The sequence below is a fragment of the Cyanistes caeruleus genome, chromosome 1 (genome assembly GCF_971803275.1).
Source record: "Cyanistes caeruleus chromosome 1, bCyaCae1.hap1.1, whole genome shotgun sequence".
NCBI lineage: Eukaryota > Metazoa > Chordata > Aves > Passeriformes > Paridae > Cyanistes > Cyanistes caeruleus.
This window is the reverse complement of record NC_141701.1, coordinates 151,634,317-151,655,923: the sequence shown is the minus strand read 5'-3', so window position 1 is coordinate 151,655,923 and position 21,607 is coordinate 151,634,317. Positions and strand designations below refer to the sequence as shown.

The 21,607-nt window shown below is 49.0% G+C and overlaps 1 protein-coding gene across 2 annotated transcripts in view; it reads right to left on the bottom strand.

The window, feature by feature from the left end:
- Window positions 1–361: 361 nt before the first annotated feature.
- Window positions 362–21,607, bottom strand: part of PTH1R (parathyroid hormone 1 receptor) — an 88,974-nt gene continuing 67,728 nt past the window's right edge. Inside the window, exons 7-13 of one of the 2 annotated variants that reach the window (XM_086847345.1) lie at window positions 21,346–21,499; window positions 14,962–15,022; window positions 12,642–12,708; window positions 9,057–9,151; window positions 7,216–7,357; window positions 6,763–6,804; window positions 362–5,641 (exon numbers count right to left, since the gene is read on the bottom strand). In XM_086847345.1, coding sequence (XP_086703471.1) covers window positions 5,279–5,641; window positions 6,763–6,804; window positions 7,216–7,357; window positions 9,057–9,151; window positions 12,642–12,708; window positions 14,962–15,022; window positions 21,346–21,499 — 924 coding nt within the window. In that variant the 3' untranslated portion in view covers window positions 362–5,278. Of the gene's footprint in view, window positions 5,642–6,762; window positions 6,805–7,215; window positions 7,358–9,056; window positions 9,152–11,388; window positions 11,919–12,641; window positions 12,709–14,961; window positions 15,023–21,345; window positions 21,500–21,607 lie in introns of those variants that run through there. The other variant, XM_086847418.1, reaches the window with a different exon arrangement.

Here is a 21,607-nt window from a genome sequence, read left to right as displayed (position 1 = left end):
TCCCAACACCAAGCCTGGTCTGTAACTCTCAGCAGAGCATTTCTGGAGCTGCACTTGGAAGCTGGATTTGAAATCCATTCTGCAAATTGGACAGGAGTCCTGAGCTGTGTTTCAGCTCCAGAGCTGCTCTGCCTTTTCACTGCTCTGAGTTACCCTGAGTCCCTCCTGCCTCGTGCCAAGGAATATCAAATCCACACTGGAGCTGCTTCCAGCTGTCCTGCCCTGGAGCCCAGGTCAGAACATCTCTGCCCACTCACTGGAGAGGTTTTATCCAGCACAGGGAGTTGGGAGAAGCCAAAATTCCAGACACTGTCCAGAGCCCAGCAGAGCACTCAGCAGGACCCCAGAAAATAAACAAAAATAACTTGAGATTTCTATTTTATTGTTCGAAATCCTCGAGGAGTGGGGCACAAACACAAGGATTGTTTTCCCTGCTCTCTGTGCCCTTTTCCTATAAATCCACCAAGATTTAGGACTGTTTGGGAGTCATCTCCTGCCTCGGGATACCCGAACTCTGCCCCAGGTGAGACGAGCCCAATGAGACCCAGGTGATCCAAGGAAATCCCATTCCTATCCCAAAGCTCTGGATTGGTTTGGGAGCTGCCAAGCTGAGATTGGCTTTGTACCATAAACCCTTCCCTCCAGCCAGATTTGCACACAGTTAAAAATGGGAAATTAAATGCTGAATTAAGTTATTTAAAGAAGTTTTGGGGTTGTTTTGGAGGGACAGTTAGGAAAAAGAATTGAAGTGTGGGAAAAGACTCCCAGAAGAAAATCCCAGCTCCGAACCATCCCAAACCTCCTACAGAGCCAAGAGCAGCCAGTGATGATTCCTGCCAGCACTGAGGGAAGAAAAGATGGGATTAGGAGATTTATCAAGGTCCATTGAAATCCTTGACAGCAAATTAGTTTGGAGTTAATCACTAACTGAAGCACATCCAAAGGATTTGTGTCTTAGCAAAGTTTGTTTGATATCTCTGAGCTTTAAATGGCCAAGGAGGACCTGGAAACGTCAAGGAGGACCTGGAAACACCATGGAGGACATGGAAACATCAGGGAGGACTTGGAAACATCAAGGAGGACTTGGAAACACCAAGGAGAACTTGGAAACACCAAGGAGAACTTGGAAACACCAAGGAGAACTTGGAAACACCAAGGAGGACCTGGAAACACCAAGGAAAACTTGGAAACACCAAGGAAAACTTGGAAACATCAAAGAGAACTTGGAAACACCAAGGAGAACTTGGAAACACCAAGGAGAACTTGGAAACACCAAGGAGAACTTGGAAACATCAAGGAGGACATGGAAATGCCAAGGAGAACTTGGAAACACCAAGGAAGACCTGAAAACACTGAGGAGGACATGGAAACATCAGGGAGGATATGAAGACACCAAGGGGGACCTGGAAACATCAAGGAGAACTTGGAAACACTGAGAAGAACTTGGAAAGACCGAGGAGGACATGGAAACATCAGGGAAGACATGAAGATATCAAGGAGGACATGGAATCACCAAGGAGGATGTGGAATCACCAAGGAGGACGTGTGAGAAAAAGAACCCAACCTATAAATGAGGTTTCTTGACTTCCTGAAAGATCAGAACCTGAAATTAAAAACCCTTTCAGCCACTGAGTTTGTCAAGACAACCAAAAGGAAGAAAAACATTGGAGATCTTCCCTCTCCCTGGATTTTCATAGTTTAAAAGGTGGCAAATCCTTCCTGGCTCTGTGGATGTTCCCTGACCTGCAGCTGATTGCCGATAAAGAGATTAACAGAGCCAATCCCTGGCTGAGAAATTCGATTCTGGGAGATCTTTGTGAACCCTTTTGGCTCCAGAAGAAGACAAGGAGCAGAGTCGAGGAATGATGAGGGGTAGGACAAGACATGATCTCATCTGAACCTGGACCAAGGAGAATGGAGGAGGCAGAAAAACAATCATCTGTGCTCATCCAGGAGAAGCAGGAACAGCAAAACTGCTGCCAAAAGCCATCCCAAAGAAATAAAAGGAAGATTTAACAGCTGTTAAATCCCAGAAAAGAGTGGGAATCAGGAGGAGAACTCTGCTGCTGTGGGTGAGAATAGAAGAGGAACAACGAGGAACCTGCCAGGGGTGAGATTCCCCGTCCAAGCCCAACATGTGGCTCTGGAGAAGAGGACGCCGATCCAAAAGATTCCGGGGAGATTCCATGCGAGCCAGTCAGCCAGGATACTGCAATGCACAGCTTGCCTTGGAGAAGTGAGAGGCTCCACAGAACTCTGGAGTACTGCCAGATGTTTTCCAGGATGAGAGGAAAACGGGCACAGATCTGACACAAAGGAGGAGGGAAAACTAGGAAAAATCCGGGAACAGCTCTTTTGGATCTTGGCCTCCTCCTGGAAGTGAACTTGGGAAAGTTTCTTCCCCTGTTTTCTGAGGTGGACAGCGCTTGGAGCAACCTGGGATTGTGGAAGACATCCCTGCCCATGGAATGAGATGGACTTTGAGGTCCCTTCCCAGCTCATTCTGGGATGATTCCACAACAATGATTCCATGGCAACGATTCCATGACAACGATTCCATGCTATGTTTGCTACACCCCAGCTCCAATCTGCTCTCTCCACAATCCCATGTTGGATCTGAGCCAGGATGGGCACAAGTCCTGTAATTCCTGCAGGATTTGTGGCTAAATCCTGAACAAATTAATCCTCTCCTCCAAGGTTTCTGTTCCCGGTGGCCTTTGGGGCTGTGTTTCCACAGGCAAATCCCAAAGGAGAGGAACTCTCATCCCAGCTGGACTCAGACCTTTGGAAGGGACAAACTCCTTGGGAAATGTCCTCAGCTCCTGGCGATGGAGGAAGGGAAGAGGAGCCTGCTCTGAATCCCCGGGCTCTGGCTAAGCTCCAACAGGATCATTCCGTTTGTCCTTCCAGGGCAAATCCCAACCCAAATCTGGGGCTTCTCCTCTTTCCAGACATTCCAGCTCTGATCCTTCCTCACTAAAATCCAAGAGGGAGGACTCTGGATCTCCAGAGGATAGATCCTGATCCACACACTCAATCAAGAGTTTGGGATCAGCCCAGGAATGATGGGAACACCCTGTGACAAACAGATCCTGCTGGGCCTTGGTGGCAGTTTTCCTTCTGTTTTGGTGTCAGCATGATCCAAATTTTTGCATGGATGTTGCTCACGCACAGAAACATCCAGAGAAGAAAAATTTATTTGTGATTTGCAATTCAAAATGATTTTAAAAAATTAAAATATTTCTTCTCCCTGCACAACCCTCGTGGCTGTAATTTTTATCTACTTTTAACAACAGGTTTGATTGATTTTAATCCTAAATAACCCAGTGTTGAAATTCATTTCAGTGAGAGCTGCATTTTAGGAGGGGGGGGTTATGTTTGTTTATAAATAAATTTATGGCTTTTGCTGATTCCTTGAATTTCTGAGGGATTGTCAAATGTTCTCAATCTTGAGTAATAAACACAAGCAAAGAGTGAGTCACCGGTTGGAGTTTTTGGTATTTTTTGCTTTGTTCCAGCAGTGAAATGATAATTCAGAAACGTCTCTGAGCCAGAAAATCAAGAAGGGTAGAAGAAGAGAGCAGGGAAATGGATTAAATTTTGAAAAGTTGATATTTTGCTGCCTCTCACTTGGTGGGAAATGGTTATGATGAGGTTTGACTTAAAACAAGAAAAGAACATCACAAATAAATATTGGCTGTTAAAGATTTCTATTCGGGACAAGAGGGAACGATCTCAGGCTGGGCCAGGGGAGGCTCAGGGTGGACAGCAGGAATTCCCCCATGGAAAGGGAGCTCAGGCATTGGAAGGAGCTGCCCAGGGAGGTTTGGAGTGCCCATTCCTGGAGGTGTCCAAGGAATTCCTGGATGTGGCACTCGGGGCTCTGCTGGGGATTGGACTCGATGATCTTGGAGGGCTTTTCCAACCTCAGGGATTCTGGGATTCTGTGCCCTGGGATAGATGGAGAGGAGCTCCAGCTCCTGTCAGAATCTCACAGCCACCACATCCCCCATTGAATCTGAATCCAAACCTCAGACATGTCAGAGGGAGGAGATTTCTCCCTGGATTCCACTGGGATTTGGTCAGGCCCTAATCTGAGAGGCTGATAAAGATTTGGGACACAAAGTTAGGATCCCACCTTCTCTTCCTGGCTTCCTTCAGAGCTTGGGGAAATTAACTCTTAATTAGCCCTCAGAAGAGCAGCTGGTTGCTGCTGGTGGAGTCTTTCTCCTCATTAGGGTTTGGATTAATTGTCCAGAGAAACTGTGGATCCTCCATCCCTGGAAGTGTCCAAGGCCAGGTTGGACGGGGCTTGGAGCAGCCGGGGACAGTGGGAGGTGTCCCTGCCCGGGGCAGGGGTTGGAACCAGGTGACCTTTTAAGGTCCCTTCCTGCCCAAACCATTCCAGGATTCCATGACCCTGTGGAACAGGACATTCAGAGGGCAGAGTGAGGAACAATTCTGAGTTTTAAGGAAGGACTGAAGCCGCTTTCCAGGAGCGCCCACAAAAAGGGAGGGCTGACTTATCCACCCTGGAAACCAATTTTAGCCACAAAGACCCCTCTGGGATGTGCAAATTCCATGCCCTCGGTGGTTCCCTCTCCAACACCCCCTCTGGAAGAACAGGAATGCTGCACATTCCCATAACCACATCCAGATTGTTCTGGTTCCCCTCCTTGCTCTCAGAACTCAGGGAAAAGAGAGGAACATCCCCACCTGCATCCATGAGCTGTTAACCCTCCCCACCCCCAGAGGAGCATTTTGCCAAGGAGTGAGAATTCCCAAGGGAAGAACGGGACGGGTCGTACCCCACGTGACCGTTCCCGTCCCTGTGTGTGTCACCAGGCAGGTTCACAGGCAGAGAACAAACCAAAGCCAGCGCCCAGCCTGGCTTGTCCCCTCCCAGGACGATGGCACCGCTCCCTCCCTGCGCGCCTCCCGCTTTCCTGGGGGACACTCCCGTCCTCCTTGGCCACCCACGCTCTCTGAGGAATCCGAGGACCACGCAGATCCCTCCACGAGGATCTCTGGTGTCCAGCAGGTCTGGAGAGCTCTGGGTCGTGGAATTCATGGATGGGATCACCCGCTGGCCACGTCGGTGGCTCGCTTTTTTTTTTTCCCCCCCAAATAACTTAATCTCTCATTCCACAGAACGGAGAAACTGCATGGAAACCCTTGGAATCCGCTGCGTGGCCTGATGGTCTTTTCCCACTAAATGCTCCACTCCAGGAACCTTTTTCATCCTTTGGCTGAATTTTTTTCCCCCCTCCTCCCGTCTTTACATCACTGTCTCTCTCTCCTCTTCCACAAGGACTGTGGGTCTGTCTCCGTCGTAAAGCCCGGAGCCGTTCAGGTATTCCTCATCTTTGTTGTACTGCTCTGGGCCGGAGGAAGGCATGGAATTCTCGGAAATGGAGCCGTTTTTCACATAACCTGGCAAATTCCGGTGGCCGTTGAGGGTCCCTGGGATAAGTCTGGTGTTGAGGTGGAGGGCGAGGGCCCCTCTGGTGGCTACGTTTGTGATGCTGGTGTGGGAAACCATTGGTCCATAACTGTAGGTTGTGCTCCCACTCCGGGCTTTCCTTTTAAAGTCAAGTGCTAAAGTCCACCTGCTCCATGACTTCTTTATTTCTGCTTGGACCTGAGGGGAAAAATAAAGGAAGGGGGGAAAAAAACCTCATCAGTGGGAGAGGGAAAAAATGCTGGAAAAACGCAGTGTCCGTAGGCAGAACGGGTGGGAAACTCTGTGGGGACTCGGAATTTTGTGGTCCCTTCCAATTCAGGAGGATCCGTGATTCCATGAAATTGGAAGGAACAAAAAGCTCACATTAAATCTGCCCTTTCCAAATGAAATATTGGACACTGGGAATGGCTGAAAAGATCTGGCTGGACAGGTGGGATAGCTCTGGCCAAGGGTTAAGGGATGGAGAGCGGTGCTTCCGGGGGGGAATTGTCTCTGTGTCCCGTCAAAATCAAGTGTGAGTGGGAAAAATCACCTTGAGAGGCACCCGAATCCTGAGAAATTTCCCTGGAATGGGAATTTTAGACTGGGTCTAAAGTAGGTTGCTAAAGTTAGGATGAGATCAGTTCCCCTTAGATTTTATCTTTGTTTGATCTGCAGAACATAAAAAGTGATTCTGTGGTTTTATTTCCCCTTAAAATCCATAAATTGAAGTTATAAATTCCCCTTACAATCCATAAATTGAAGTTATAAATTCCCCTTAAAATCCACAAATTCAGGTGATAAATTCCCCTTAAAAATCCATAAATTTTGTTTTATGCCAGTCCGTGGAAATTCTTCCCTGGGGTGCAGCCGCTGACCATCCACTTGCTTGACTAGCAATAGAGGGAATTAATGGAAATGGAGAAATTAAAGTGTATTATTCTGGAAATAGATAAAAAAAGCCAAAAAAAGCCTGGAAAAATCCAGATTTTTTTTTTTTGTTGTTTAATCAGTGACTCAATCAATCCATTTATCTTCTTAATTTGAAATGAAGCAGCACTAAGCAGCGCTTGTGCTGGGAAATTAAAAATTCCACATTTTTTCTCCATTATCTCCTTCCAGTAGCTCATTTATCGGCGCCGTATCGACCTGGGGGTTTTCCTCCAGAAAAAAAGAAATGAGAATTTGAATTTTTTATGTGGACTGAGGGACTTTGGACTACAAAATGAGGTTGTTTGTTGTCGAAAAATGAGGATGTAATTCCACCTGGGTGTGGAATTAACCCATGAAAGGAGGGAATGAAGATGTTCATGACTCACCTCCCCGTTGCAAAAACAGTATATGATGGCAACAAAAAATCCCTGGAAAGAAGAAACAACAAATTAATGGGAATTGAAGGAAATGTGGGTCTCTTTTCTGCCCAGCACCCCCAGAGATTGAAAACCTGCTGTGGAAAATGTGTGAGAGAAACGTGGGATTGTTCAGCGGGGCAGTAAGCAGAGAGAATTCCCTGTGGACGGAGCTCCTGGTGGACAAGGAGCCAGCAGAGTGTCCTGGGGGACAAGAGGCCGATGGGATCTTGGGATGCATTGGGAAGAGCGTCTTTTCCTGGACACACTTCCCCTTTTTTCATTGCGTTTCACAAATAGAAAATATTTTCAATTCCCCTCCTGAATGAATTCTAGCGTATTGTAAACCCAGCTCTGCTTCCAAAGCCAGCCTTTCCCTCCCCTCCCCACTGAAATTCCCATGGTTTCCCAGAGTCCCAGTACCTGGAAAGAGTTGAACAGCATTTCATAGTGCATTTGAACTTGCCAAAGAATCCCTGACACGTCTGTGTATGGCATAGCCATGAAAACAATATAGTGAACGCCAAACAGAGGCATAAGGACGAGGGTAGATTTCAGCAGCTTCCTGCAGGGAAAAAAAAACCAGGGATACAGCGGGAATTAGTGCATGGATAAACCTCCCCGGCATCACCAAGCCAGAGTTTTGTCACTGGGCATGAGCTGCTCGCGGTTTTCTCCTTGTCCCCTTGGATATGGGATGTTTACGGAGGAATTCCGCTGTTGTTTCGTGCCCCAGTGTGTGCCGGTCCAACCCCTCAACACGTCCTTGTGCGATGCTGGAGGTGACGACACCGAGGTGTCTTTTCCAGCCTCAGGGTTTGGAGGAATCCAGGATCAAAGGAAAGGAAGGGATTTGTACTGCCATTCCAGCCCTCAGGCTCCAAACCCCCTGATCCCTAAAGGATGGCTCTCCACCTTCCCACACGACCCGCAGAGGCCGACACTGCTCGAGCAGCAGGTCGGAAAATGGACTTCCAGAGGTCTTTTCCAACCTCAACCACTCTGTCAAGGCAAGACAGGAAAATCCACCCTGGATCAGCGGCTCCTGTGCAATGAGCAGATCTGGAGCAGAGGGATTCAGGAATTAGGAGTGGAATTGCTCCAGATATCCAGGGGAGGAGGACAGAGCAGAGGTGAGCACTCCCAGGAGGTGCTCCAGGCTTCAGCATCACTTGGAAAAGCTCCTTTTTTCAGGAAGCAGCTCCACCTCAGCACAGAACCAGCGCTGAGGACTCTGAGAAGACACCACAACCCGGAGTGTTTGGCTGGGCTGGCTCCGGAGGGAATCGGCTTTGCCTGGAAGTGACATTAATTGAGGGATTAAACTTTGTGCCAAGAGTTCCAGCAAGTCCCTGAGTGCAGCAGGGATCGGGAAGGGCGGGAATCGCTCCCAGAAAACTCCGGCGCTGCCTCTGTCCAGCGCCTGCAAACCACCGAGGGAATTTAACACTTTAAAAGGAGCAGGCCCCATCCAAACCATAATTAATGGCAAAGCTTCAGCCAGGGAGAAGTAAATAAATGGATAAATCAGAGCCCTGACAGGGCAGCGGGGAAAACTGGGAGGTGTTTTCCTGCCAAATCCCCTCCCGCCTCAAATGTGTGTTTGGAGAGGGAGGTGGGAGCAATGAGCTCATGGTTTACATCCCGGATCATTCCGCTCTCCCCCCTTCCCAAGTGGCCTGTTGGGCAGTCCGGGAGATCCTGAGAAACCTTGGGAGCTCTCAAGCAGCCGTGGTGGCCCAGCAATCCAATTTTTCCATCCAATTTTTGACCACGCCACAAATAACCTGAACTATCAAGGGAGATGAGCTGGCAGGACAAAGGAAAACCAAACAAAACATGAAATGAAATTGGAATTTTTTTTTTTTTCAGTTCAGCCAAGGCAGCAAAACACCCGCTCAAGGGCAGGTTTAACAAATAGGCCAAGCTTAACAAAACGCAGGAGGGAAATAAAAATAAGCAAATAAACCGATTCAAGTTTTACAGCCTTCAACAGCGCAAACAACATTTCATTTTTGTATTTTTGGTTCAAAAACTGCCTGAAGAGCTGGAATTCCTCCCTAACCTCCAGCAGGTTGGATTTGAAAGCTTTAGGAGAGTTTTAAATCGCTCTGGCTCATTCTGCATTGCCACACTTGGAAGAGAACGAACGTTTCAAGTCATTTGAGGTGGCACCAGCGTCACCCTGGGTTTTCTCCAGAGCCAAGGGGGTGAACCAGGGACTTTGTCCCATCCCAGGAGGGGACAGGGCGGGTGACCCTCACCTGTACTGTTGTCTCGAGTCGCACCTCCCTGCATTCGTCTCTCGGAGCTTGGTTGCAAGGACTCTGATAATATTGATAAAGAGAATAAAATTTACCTGCAAGGAGAAGAGAACAAACAACAAAGAGAGGAGAACCGTTAAAAAATGATGAAAATGGTGGAGTTGTTCAGTTGGTGTTTCCCCCAGGTGAAGCAGGGGCTGGGGAGGAACCTCGTCCTGTGGAAGGGATGAGCGTTCCAGGAGTGATCCCACAGTTTTTAGCCTTCAGGGACAATATGGAACAGCTCACAAGGTGTAGACATTTCACGTGGAAACATCTGAGCCAGCCAGCCCAGCAGACACCCGGAGAAGGCCAAAACGAGGTTTGATTTGTCTTTCCCAGCCCAGCTGGGATTCAGATCCCCTTGGGATACCGGGAGCACCCGTAGGATGTCTCCCCACATTTCCATGCGCCGAAGGAAAGAGGAACAAGCCAAATGCACCGTGGCGAGGACACAGAGTGGATCTAAGTGGAAACGACAGCTCAAGAATGCAGAAGGGCAATGAAACTGTTGGACTTCTCCCATATTCCTACTGCTGAGCTTCCTCTGGGAAGTGTTTTGGGTGGAGCAGACAAGGACAGTCAGGGAATATCTTTTCAGCTTTTCAGGGAGACACATCTGTGAACCCAACTCGTGGTCAAAGGCTCAAGAGAATTCCAGTGGCGCCCACGCACCTTGGAACAGGCTGTCCCAAGAAGAAGTGGAATCACTGTCCTGGGAAGTGGTGGAGTTCCCATCCCAGGAAGTGGTGGAGTTCCCATCCCAGGAAGTGGTGGAGTTCCCATCCCAGGAAGTGGTGGAATTCCCATCCCAGGAAGTGGTGGAATTCCTATCCCAGGAAGTGGTGGAGTTCCCATCCCAGGAAGTGGTGGAATTCCCATCCCAGGAAGTGGTGGAGTTCCCATTCCATTCCAGGAGTGGTGGAATTCCCATCCCAGGAAGTGGTGGAATTCCCACCCCAGGAAGTGGTGGAGTTCCCATCCCAGGAAGTGGTGGAATTCCCATCCCAGGAAGTGGTGAAATCTTGGGTGGATGTGGCACTTGAGGACAAGAGTAAGCGGTGACCATGGTGGTGCTTGGGGAATGGTTGGACTTGGTCTGGGAGAACATTTCTAGCCTTTGTGCCTCCACGATTCCAATCTTGTCCTACGAGGAACTGAGGAAAATTTAATGGCGACACCTCATGGGGAGGAAAGATGGGTTGACACTGGGGAGATTCCCGTCTCTGTAGAGCTCTTCAGGGCTTGGTTTCCCTGGATTCCAGCAGCTGCTGGCCCAGCCAAACCCACCCACGGGATTATGGAGAGGGTACAGGCAGAACCGGCCTGTAACTGCAGGGAGCAGATCCACGTTGTTGGATAATGCCTACGGATTCCTCTGGAGCCTTCGGCATTTCAGGACACTGAATTACCACACCACAAACAGGCTCGGAATTTTAGGGAGGGACCATCGTGAACCTCAGGTTGGGCAGTCCAGGAGACCTCCTTGGATTCATTTTGGTTGGAGCAGATCTGTGTTCTAGAATTTCCATGACAGAGATCCCACCACAACCATTGGAGAGTTGTTCCCGTGGTCAATTATCCTGCCTGGCAAAACCAGGAATTCCCTGAGTTGATGAAGGTCCTGGTTTTCCTGGTTTTCCTGGTTTTCCTTCTCTTTTAAGGAGGTGGGAGCTCATTTGGAACTTCTCCACAAAAAAAAAAAAGCAGGGAAGGTTGTGCCACACCCTTTCTGTCACTGGGATATGAGTGAAAATCCTCTCCCATATCCATTTCCCCATTTTCATGAGATTTGTGGGAATTTTACATCCCTGCAGCCCCATTCCCTGAGTTCCATTTGGCTGAAATTTCCTGGCTGGCACAGGGATTATAAGGGAGGAATGGACAGACAGACAGGCAGGGAAGCGCAGAGCCTGGGGGCATTTAATTCCTTGGAAATCATCTGGAAGGGAAAAACCAAGCAGGATTTATCTCTCTACAGGAGCTTTTCCAGCTTTAAAGGCTCAAAAGCGGGATCTTGTTCTGCATTTGTCGGCAGAATTAAAGATGCCCAACCTTATCACACCCAGGAGGGAAACTCCTCTGGTTTCCCCAAACGTGCTGAGTTGGAAAAGAAACCCAGACAAAAGAATCACATCCGAGTTAGCATAAAATGGAGAGATTTTTAAACCCCTCAGCCTCCAAAATCTCATCCAGAAATTGCAGGATTCAGTCCAGCAACGTGGGAATGGCAGAAGCAGCCAAGCGAACAATACGAACCCACAGAAATCAAACAGACACAACCCGCAGAATATTTTTGCATAATAAACAGCTGCATTTGCATATTGCCAGGGCACAGGCACAGCCTCCCAGAGAAACCTTATTTTTCCAAGGATGAGCCTCAATTGGGCTCCTTCTTCTCTGCTAATTGGCCTTTAAATGGAATGCGATGGGGTTGCTGGAATTCATTTAATTGAGCCATCTGAACTTTCTCCTCCAGCCTCCGCTGTTCCATTTCCAAAGATGTGGTCTCGGTGATGCGCCTCTTCCGAGGAATCGCTGGAGCCAGGTGGAGAATTTCCACCAAAAGGATGAAATGCAGTGCCCCCAGACCCCAAAAATTTCACCTAATGGCACAGATGAGCACATCCACCTCGGAAAATTTCCTGCTCTTTGTGCGTCTGGAGTTCTTCTCACCTTCACTGAACATCTTCCAAGGCCTCCTGATTTGTGAGGCAGGAGGAAGAACCTGACTCCAAAGCCTCTGGAGAGATTCCTACGGACTCTGCTTGTGGATGAGTGGAAAGGGAGATGGGATTTGGGGGAGTGCATGAGCTCTTTTACCTGGATTCCATCAGGAGATTGAGCAATGGAGAACCCCAAATAAAGAGAGGGGGAAGAGGGTAATTAATGAATTCATTAATGGGGACATAATTGGATTCATCTGGTGTGGATAATTAAATCTTTTAATGCTCTCCCCAGCTTTGCAGAGCTCCTCCTGTGTTGGGATAATGTCACTTGGATCCTTTCTTTCCCCTCTGGCTCCTGGGTGGGGGTTGGAATAATCCGCCCTCAGTGATTAAAGACCCAGTCAAAGCTGGGATGGTTTCATTTCCCTTCCCACCTCTGGATTCCCAAACTTTTATCTGCTCAGAAAGAACAGGATCACCCTGGAACATGCCTGGGAAAAGCTTTGGTCCAGCTACAGACCCCAAATTCCATCTCTTCCAACCAGAGATGCCTGGTAAGAACACGCTATGACCCCTGAGATTTTCCAGGATCACCTGGGTTGGAAATATCGCCTTGAATGTTGTTTTCATTAATGATTTTAGGGTCTTAGCCCTAAAAATGTGGGATTTTTCTCTCCTTGAAGTCACCCACAAATCCTTCTGCCACATTCAGCTGCCAAAATTCCAGGCAGGACAAACATCAACCCCTCGAAAGGGACACGGAGGGATCATTATAGGGCAGGATTTTTGATAATGGGGTGATTAGAGTGGGAAATCCTGGATCAGCCCTTCCCAAGGACCCAAAGTCCTGCCAGCCCCTCTCTCCTCCCAAACTCACCACGATAGCTGCCAGGATGGGCACCTGAATAATCCACTTTAAATTGCCAGCACTCAAGTCCCAACACCTGAGGAGAGATGGACATCAGGTCAGGAAAGCATCGGAAGAGCCAGCGACTCAAGAGTTTCCTTGGAAAAATCCCCCTGGAAGGATGAGTTCCTCCAAAGCCTGGTGGAAGGACCTTACTCTAACCCTACCTGCACTCAGTGAAACTTTGGGATGTCCCTTTTCCTGCTGTTTTGCTATTAAAAAATGAGAATATTTTTAAGACTAGGATGGTTCTGCTCTCCAGAGGGTGAAGCTCTTTCCAGATCTTTCCACACTCATCCAGACTTGGTCCTTTCCCACTTTTTTGCCTCCTTGCCAGAAAAAAATCCCTACATTAAAAGTAATCCAGGTTTCATGAACACAGGAGAGATGTAGGATCACAGGATCCTGGAATGAGTGGGGTTGGAATGGTTTAATTCCAAATCCCTGCCATGGGAGAGAGGTTGCTCCAAGCCCCTTCCAACCTGGCCTTGGACGCTTCCAAGGATGAGGCAGCCACAGCTTCTCTGCGTGAACAGTGCCAGGGCCTCCCTACCCTCTCAGGGAAGAATTTTTCCCAATATCCCATCTATTCTTGACCTCTGGCAGTGGGAATTTTCCATTTCCACTCCCCGTGTCCTGTCCCTCCAGTTCCTGCTGGATAATCCCTCTCCAGTTTCCCTGCAGGACTCTCTCGGGATCTGTCCCTGCTCATGTCAGGGAGTTGGATTAGATGACCTTGAAAGGTCTTTTCCAAGCCAACCATTCCGTGATTTCCTCTTGGAATACACCTGCACAGCTTCCCATGGGGACAGGTGGTGTCTGACACGTGGTGACGGGGACAGTGCTGGGATTCCACACTCGCTTCCCGGTTTTCCTTCAACGCTGCCCTGGCAGGGAGACCCAGCCAAATCTCCCCAAATCTTTATCTCCATCCACCTTCGGTCCTTATCCCAGTGAGGACTGGAAGGGCCTGTTGGTGACGTGGATATTGGGATGTTGGGATGTTGGGATATTGGGAGGTTGGGATGTTGGGATGTTGGGATATTGGGATGTTGGGATATTGGGATATTGGGATGTTGGGATGTTGGGATGTTGGGAGGTTGGGATATTGGGATGTTGGGATATTGGGAGGTTGGGATGTTGGGATGTTGGGATGTTGGGATATTAGGATATTGGGATATTGGGAAGTTGGGATGTTGGGATGTTGGGAGGTTGGGATTTTGGGATATTGGGATGTTGGGAGGTTGGGATATTGGGATATTGGGATATTGGGATATTGGGAAGCTGGGATGTTGGGAGGTTGGGATATTGGGATGTTGGGATATTGGGAAGTTGGGATGTTGGGATATTGGGATGTTTGGATATTGGGAAGTTGGGATGTTGGGATGTTGAGATATTGGGAAATTTGGATCCAATCCTCCATCTGCCAAGAATGGGCAGGCTCTATTTGCTCCCAGGAGTTTCCAGCAGTCCTTGGAAAAGCTGGCTCAGTGTTAAATATTCTGCTGGAATTCTCTCCAGCTCTGGAGACAGGAATGCCACAGGCTTTTCCTTATCTGATCCAGGTAACCCCCATGTGGCAGCTGCAGTTTTTCCAGGCCAGCTCCTCCAGGAAAGCGAGGCGGGAAAGCCGTCAGTGTTCCCTGGAAGCCACTGTGAGGATGGGCTGGTGTCACACACGTGTCACCCTTCAGTAGCTCTGCTGATCCACCTGTCCAAGCCGGGAGCTGAAATCCCCCTTGGAAAGTGGAGTCTTGCCATGCAAAGCCATTTGGGAATGCCTGAGGACCCTCTGCTGGAGGATCCTGGCAAAATGGAAGCGCTTGTGTGGTCAAGCCTGGGAATTCTGGGGGAAAGGCCAGGTCGGATGGGGCTTGGAGCAACCTGGGATAGTGGAAGGAGTCCCTGCCCATGGCAGGGGGTGGAATGGGATGGGCTTTAAGGTCTCTCCTAACCCAAACCATTCTGGGATTGTAAAATCCATGGAGGAGTTGGAGTTCTACCACCCCAGCACCACCAAACTTCTCTGACTGTGCTGCAGCTGCTGTGTCCCAAATTGATTCCAGACAATCCCTTTGTCCCCAGGGATAACCACCACAGGTATTCCCATTTACTGAATCCTGCGAAATGAAAGGAAAAATTATCCTTCCCTTCCATCCACCACCCTCCTCCGAAAGTTAATGACGTCGGAGTAGAATTCCAGCTTTGCCTGGTTCTTTTTCCTTTTGAATCTGAAATCCCACAAAACTCCGCACATGAAGGGGAGAGAAGGAAACCCAGTGGGACTTACTCTGTGTCGGCCAGAGTGGCTCTGACGCTGGCCCACACTGTGACAAACACAGCAGGGAGTCCTGCAAGAGAACACAGGTGACACAAGGTCAGCGTGCGACCGAGGGCTCTGGCACCAAAATTCCAGGTGGATTGGGTTAGGGGAAGGTGGAAGGAGCAGTTTTTAATTATTCAGGAATAACTGAGTCTTGGGAAAGCTGAGCTTTCATGTCTAAGAACTGAACTGGTTCAGTTTGGGGTGCACATAGCCAAGATATTGAGGGGCTGGAGTGAGTCCAGGGAAGGGAATGGAGCTGGGAAGGGGCTGGAGAATTCCTGAGGGAGCTGGGAAGGGGCTGGAGAATTCCTGAGGGAGATGGGAAGGGGCTCAGCCTGGAGCAAAGGAGGCTCAGGGGGCCCTTGTGGCTCTGCACAAGTCCCTGCCAGGAGGGAACAGCTGGGGGGGGTCGGGCTCTGCTCCCAGGGAACAGGGACAGGAGGAGAGGGAACGGCCTCAGGCTGGGCCAGGGGATGTTCAGTTGGAAATTGGGAAAATTCCCTCCTGGAATGGGCTGTCCAGGCCTGGCCCAGCTGCCCGGGACAGGGGTGGAGTCCCCATCCCTGTTAGGATGTGACATCCCTGTGGATGTGGCACTTGGGGACAAGGTCAGGGCAGGCATTGGCAGAGCTGGGGTTGGTTGGGCTCTATGGTCTCCGAGGCCTGAGAGTGCTGGAACCAACTTTGGTCAACCCATCCCATGGGAAGCAGAAAACTCAGGAGCCAGGCTGGGAGAGCTGGGAATGTTCCCCTGGAGAGGAGAAGCTCCAGGGACACCTCAGAGCCCCTTGCAGGGCCTGAAGGGGCTCCAGGAGAGCTGGAGAGGGACTGGGGACAAGGGATGGAGGGACAGGACACAGGGAATGGCTCCCACTGCTTGGATTTTGGGATATTGGGAAGGAATTCCTGGCTGGGATGGAATTCCTGGCTGGGATGGAATTCCCAGAGCAGCTGGGGCTGCTCCTGGATCCCTGGAAGTGTCCAAGGCCAGGATGGACAGGGCTTGGAGCAACCTGGGACAGTGGGAGGTGTCCCTGCCCATGGTAGGAGGTGGAATGGGATGATCCTCAAGACCCCTTCCAACCCAAACTATTCCACGATTCCATGATTCCAATGGTTTTATGCAGCACACCTTCTCCAAGATATTTCCTCCCTTCCTTCGCATCAAGGAAAGGTAGAGCAGGAGTCAGGCTCAGAGAGTTTCTCCCAGAAAATCCCTGGATGGATTGGAAGCTCTGTTAAATACAAGAGAGCTGCTGCACGAAGCGGAGAAATGCTGAAATTTAGGATTATACTTCCAAAATATCCAGCCAAAGGTTCATTCCCAAATGAACCATCCTGATTCCAGCACAGATACCCTAAGCCATCATCTTTTCCCTGGAAAAAAAAAAAAATCCCCCCAAATCCAAATGCAACCTTGTATTTATTTTTTTAGGGTCCAGTTATTTGTACAACTGAGTCCCCTACTGGCTTCCCTTAAAAAGCAGGATCCAAGCCACAGTAGCTTCCACAAATTCGGGAAGAATGACCCCTTTCAGGTGGGGAAAAAAAAAAATTATTAAAAAATAAATAAAGGCGACATTTATCAGCGGGGACTGTGAAGAGGCTGTTCCCAGCCTAAGCTCACTGGGGCTCAGGGATAAGCCCAGGCTTAACTTTCAGCATGCACTTAAGTCTCATTAGGGTGCTTAAAGGTTTTCCTGACCACGGGGTGTGGAGCAGGGACGGCTGTGTCCCAAAGCCGGGGACAACGGGGCCCTTATCCTGGCTGGGAGCTGGGAATGCCGAGGTAATATAAGAAAGCATAAATAATTAAACACAGAGCCTCACTCAGGCCCAGAGCTCCTACAAAGCCACATTTATAAGGAATTCATCCCCGTTCCACAATTCCCTGTGGTGCTGGCACTGGGAAGAAAATCCTTGACCTGTCGCACTGGGGACTTGGAACGAGGGAAGGTGACAGGCATTGGATCTTTCCTCCTCCCTGCTATCCACCTATCCATGGAAAGTAGGGCAGGCGCTGGAAAATCATCCAATGGATTGAATTTTTTGGTGCTCATTCTGTTTATATCCACTGAGGAGCTGCCGTGTTGAAAGGCTGTCCATGAAAGATTGGATATTCCCACCATGGCAAAGCTCTAAGGGTGGACTGTGGACTTTTTGGGAGATTGGGATATATTTGGCAGGAATTTGTTCCTCTTTTGCCTGTCCTGAACTTCAGGAGAGACACAATTCCCGTTTTTACTAATCCTGTGCTGACTTTGAGCTCCCAAGCAACAATAAAATAACCAGGGGAAAAGAGTTATCCCTAAAAATCCCAGCATGTGCATGGATGGATGGATGGATGATGGATGAATGGATGAATGGATGGATGGATGGATGATGGATGGATGGATGGATGATGGATGGATGATGGTTGGATGGATGGATGGTTGGATGGATGGATGGATGGATGGATGATGGATGGATGGATGATGGATGGATGATGGATGGATGGATGGATGATGGATGGATGGATGGATGGATGGATGGATGGATGATGGATGGATGGATGGATGGATGGATGGATGGATGGATGGGTGGATGGATGGATGGAATCCATGGATGGATGGATGATGGATGGATGGATGATGGATGGATGGATGGATGATGGATGGATGGATGGATGATGGATGATGGATGGATGATGGATGGATTGATGGATGGATGGATGGATGGATGGATGGATGGATGGATGATGGATGGATGGATGGATGGATGGATGGATGATGGATGGATGGATGGATGGATGGATGGAATCCATGGATGGAATCCATGGATGGATAGATGGATGATGGATGGATGGATGGATGGATGGATGGATGGATGATGGAAGTCCTACCCCGATCCAACCCAGCCCGCCATGCCGTGAGCGACTTGTACAGAATCCACATTGTATGCGCTGTGCATTTCCAGCCCCACACACAGTGTGTACAATGCAGGTGCTATAAAGTCAGGAATCTCCCCAGCAGCCAGAAAATGGGAACAATCTGCTGGCCACCCCAATCCTTCCAGGGATTTTCCCGTGTCCGTGTCTCCCAGCAGCTGGAAAAACGGGTTTCAGGCACGTGGAGTAAAGGAGCAACTGCTGGAAGGGAGTTTAGGAATAAAGACCATGGATCTTGGAATTCTGTCAGTTCCCTGGGATTTAAAGGCCTCTCTGAGGAACGATGCCTGTATTTTATGAATCCCTCTGTGTCCCTTTTTCCTGGATATTAAAAGGGAATAATAATAGTAATAGTAATAGAATAGTAATAGTAATGATAATGATAATGATAATAATAGTAGTAATAATAATAATAATAATAATAATAATAATAAAAGTAGTAGTAGTAGTAATAGTCATAGTAGTAATAATATAATACTTTGAAGGCCTCTGGTCCTGCTTGGTACAAATTTTTCAGGGAAGGATTATTCCTGCTTGGATAAACACGCAGGGCTCATCCTCATGGATTTTCAGAGCACCTTCCACCATCCTGTTTTATCTTTTCCAGGTGTCCCTGCAGCCCCCAATTTGCTGAAATCCAGGGCAGCCCAGCCGCATGTGTGGGAATTAACGCGGTGTGAAGGAAATTGCCAACGGAATCAGCTTGGGTTTCCTGGCTATTGGTCATGGTTCCTAAACTTCCTTCAAAAAACAGCTGCAGGGAGCTGGGAGTCTCCCAAGGGATTTATTGTATCCCATAATGTCATTATTTATTTATTTGGGGTGGGTGCTGGCAGGGAACGAGTTCCTTTCCCTCGGCAGGATGGATCCCTTGGAAGAAGGGAATTGAGGACTTTGATGGAGCGTGTGCCAGTGAGGATGTGGATTGAAAATACCGGACAGAAATCCGTGGAGGTGACATCAAAGAATTGCTCTTTGTCCTGCTTTTCCCAGAAATAAAATGTTGTAGGGTGATTTTCACTCCCTGTTTCCACCTTGGAGATTTCCAGGCAGGACAAATTTGACTCTGATTATTGCCTGAATATTCCAGGTTGGAGTGCAAATCTGTCTTTTCTGTGGGATAATTATTTATCCCCGATTCCCTGTCACTCATTGCTGCGGTGTGGGGCGGGATCCAGTGCCCGCTGCAGGGAACTGGAATTTTTCCACTGTCTCCAGTGGCTCCTGGATTGGTTTGCCCTTTCCAGTGCCCAAAAATTATCCAAACAATCCGCCTGAGCGGGTGCCTGTGCGGACATTATCATCCCAATCCAAACAAAGCAATCCCAACTGCCACCGGAGGGATCGTGTGTTCTCATTCCAGAGAAATTTCCACGGGACAGCCTCCTGGAAGCCCGGGGATGCTGGCTGTTGTGACAGGTGTGCCTCCAGCCCTGCGGTCGCTCCGATAAAATGATTATTCCCTGGCAGAGCTCGGGAGAATTAACGAGAGCAACCCCTGCCCATCCCAACGTTTTCCTTTGGTCCTGCTCGTTAAACACACGGCATTATTTTCCAGCCGCTTCCCCCTCTCCTCCTGAATTCCCTCTGGGAAGTTGCTTCTTTAAGTCTGCTCTTTTTGCAGTCTGATGTTATTTTTTTTTTTTTGGAGATGGAATTTTTTACAGAGCCTGAAGGTTTGGAGGAAGATGAGTTTATTTCTCTTCTCTAATTCAATTTATTTGGGGTTTTGTTCATTTGCTTTAGCAAAGATGTGCCATCCAAAGCCCTCTCTGTCCCTCAGCAGCTGAGATAAGAAATGCCAAATCCCCAAAATAGAATCCCAAAATAATCTGAGTTACGAGGGACCTTCTCATCCCATCTCATTCCACCCCCTGCCAAGGGCAGGGACAACTTCCACTATCCCAGGTTACTCCAAGCCCCTTCAAATATCTCTTAATTTGTTGATTTTCCCAAATTTTTTTTCCAGCTGCCCAGGACTAGGTTTTTCCTGAGAGTTGGAATCCCACTTTGGAATATTTCTGTATTTACACTTCCCATCTTTATCATCTGTCAGCAGTTTCTGACCCGTGGAGCAGCTGATGGTTTGGGAAGCAGCATCTTCCCCATATCCCCTTTGGGAAGGATAAAGGCTGGAGAGAGCCCTGCCCCAGAGTATGGAATCCCAAAAATCTGAAATCCTTCATAAACCCAGTTCTGTGTTCCCTGCCTTGCTCCCACCTCCACTGTTAAGGGAGAGCCACCAACTTTCTTTTCCCATAAAAATCTAGTTCTGGAATGGGGATGGGGTGGTGCACACCTGAACCTTGTCCTAAATTGCAGTCAGAATGCGGCCAGGTGGATTTGGGATATGGAATTTGGGAAGAGGTGCTGAGCCAGGTAGCCACAACCCCCCCGGACAGGTTTTCCTGCTGTAATTCCTGTTTAAACCTGCACCCCATTATCCTCCCTCACATCCTCGAGGATCATCGGAAACATTCCCTGTTCTCCTCCCAACCTCCAGACTCCGAGACAACTGTGGGCAGCTGTTTTATTATCCCAGCACCTCGTAACTCCTGGGAAGCCAAAATTAAAGCCAGGAGCGAACAGAAATCCCATTCTCCTCCGAAATGTGCGTGCCCAAAACGTCTTCTCCTAATGAGCCCCTTCCCTGCACCCACATCCCGCCCCTTTCTCATTACTCAGGGAAAAGATGCCCAAGTTGAAAGAAAAGGAAAATAAAAAAGTCTTCCCCACAAATTGCAGGTTTTCCAGTGGTGTTCCGAGGCTCAGGAGACCTCAGGGATTTGAACCAGCTGAGGTTTGAGGGAGGAAATCGGAGCTTGGGGCTCTCATTGGGAGCAGATGCTCAAAACCTCCCACAGATTTCTGCCCCTCCAGCTCAGCATTGGTTTCTCAACAGGAGATCCTGGGAAGAGATGGGGATAAATCCCTGAAATTGGCTGTCTCATCCCAAATTTAGCTCTCACATTTCCTGCCCTGGAAGGGCGGCAGAACGCTGAGTTGGTGAGGCTCCACCAGAGATTTGTGGCTGCCCCAGATCCCTGGCAGTGCCCAAGGCCAGGTTGGACGGGGTTTGGAGCAGCCTGGGACAGTGGTAGGTGTCCCTGCCATGGCAGGGGTGGCACTGGAGGGGCTTTAAGGTCCCTCCCAATCCCAACCCATCCTGGGATTCCCTGGCTCTTTGTGCTGCCTCTCCAAGCCTGGGCTGATCCTTCTGGAGACCCTGGAAGAGCCACAGTGTGAACACCACAATTCTGGAATGATAAAGGATGGAAAAGGGTGGAAAACCCGTCCTTGTGAGAGCCCCCTGATGCTCATCCTGCCTCCACCACCTCTCCCATATTTCTGTACATCCACAGTTTCCAGAAACACCTCCAAGAGGCTTTTCCAGACAGCCATGAGGAGCAGCCACGACTTACCCCAGCCAAATAATGTGAATCCCCAAAGATATTTCTTCTCTGAGAAAAATGCCATGAAGATGAGGCTGTGGAGATAGAGCCCTTCCACCAGGATCCAGTAGTAATTGGTTGCCAGGAAGTAGAGGAAGAAGGTGACAGCTACTTTACAGCCCACCTGCAGCGACCACAGAAGGACAGAGAAGGAACAGGGTGTGAAATTCTTGGTGGGGCGGGAAACAGAGGTGGAGAAAAGAAAATAATTAAATCGGAAAATTCTGTTCCG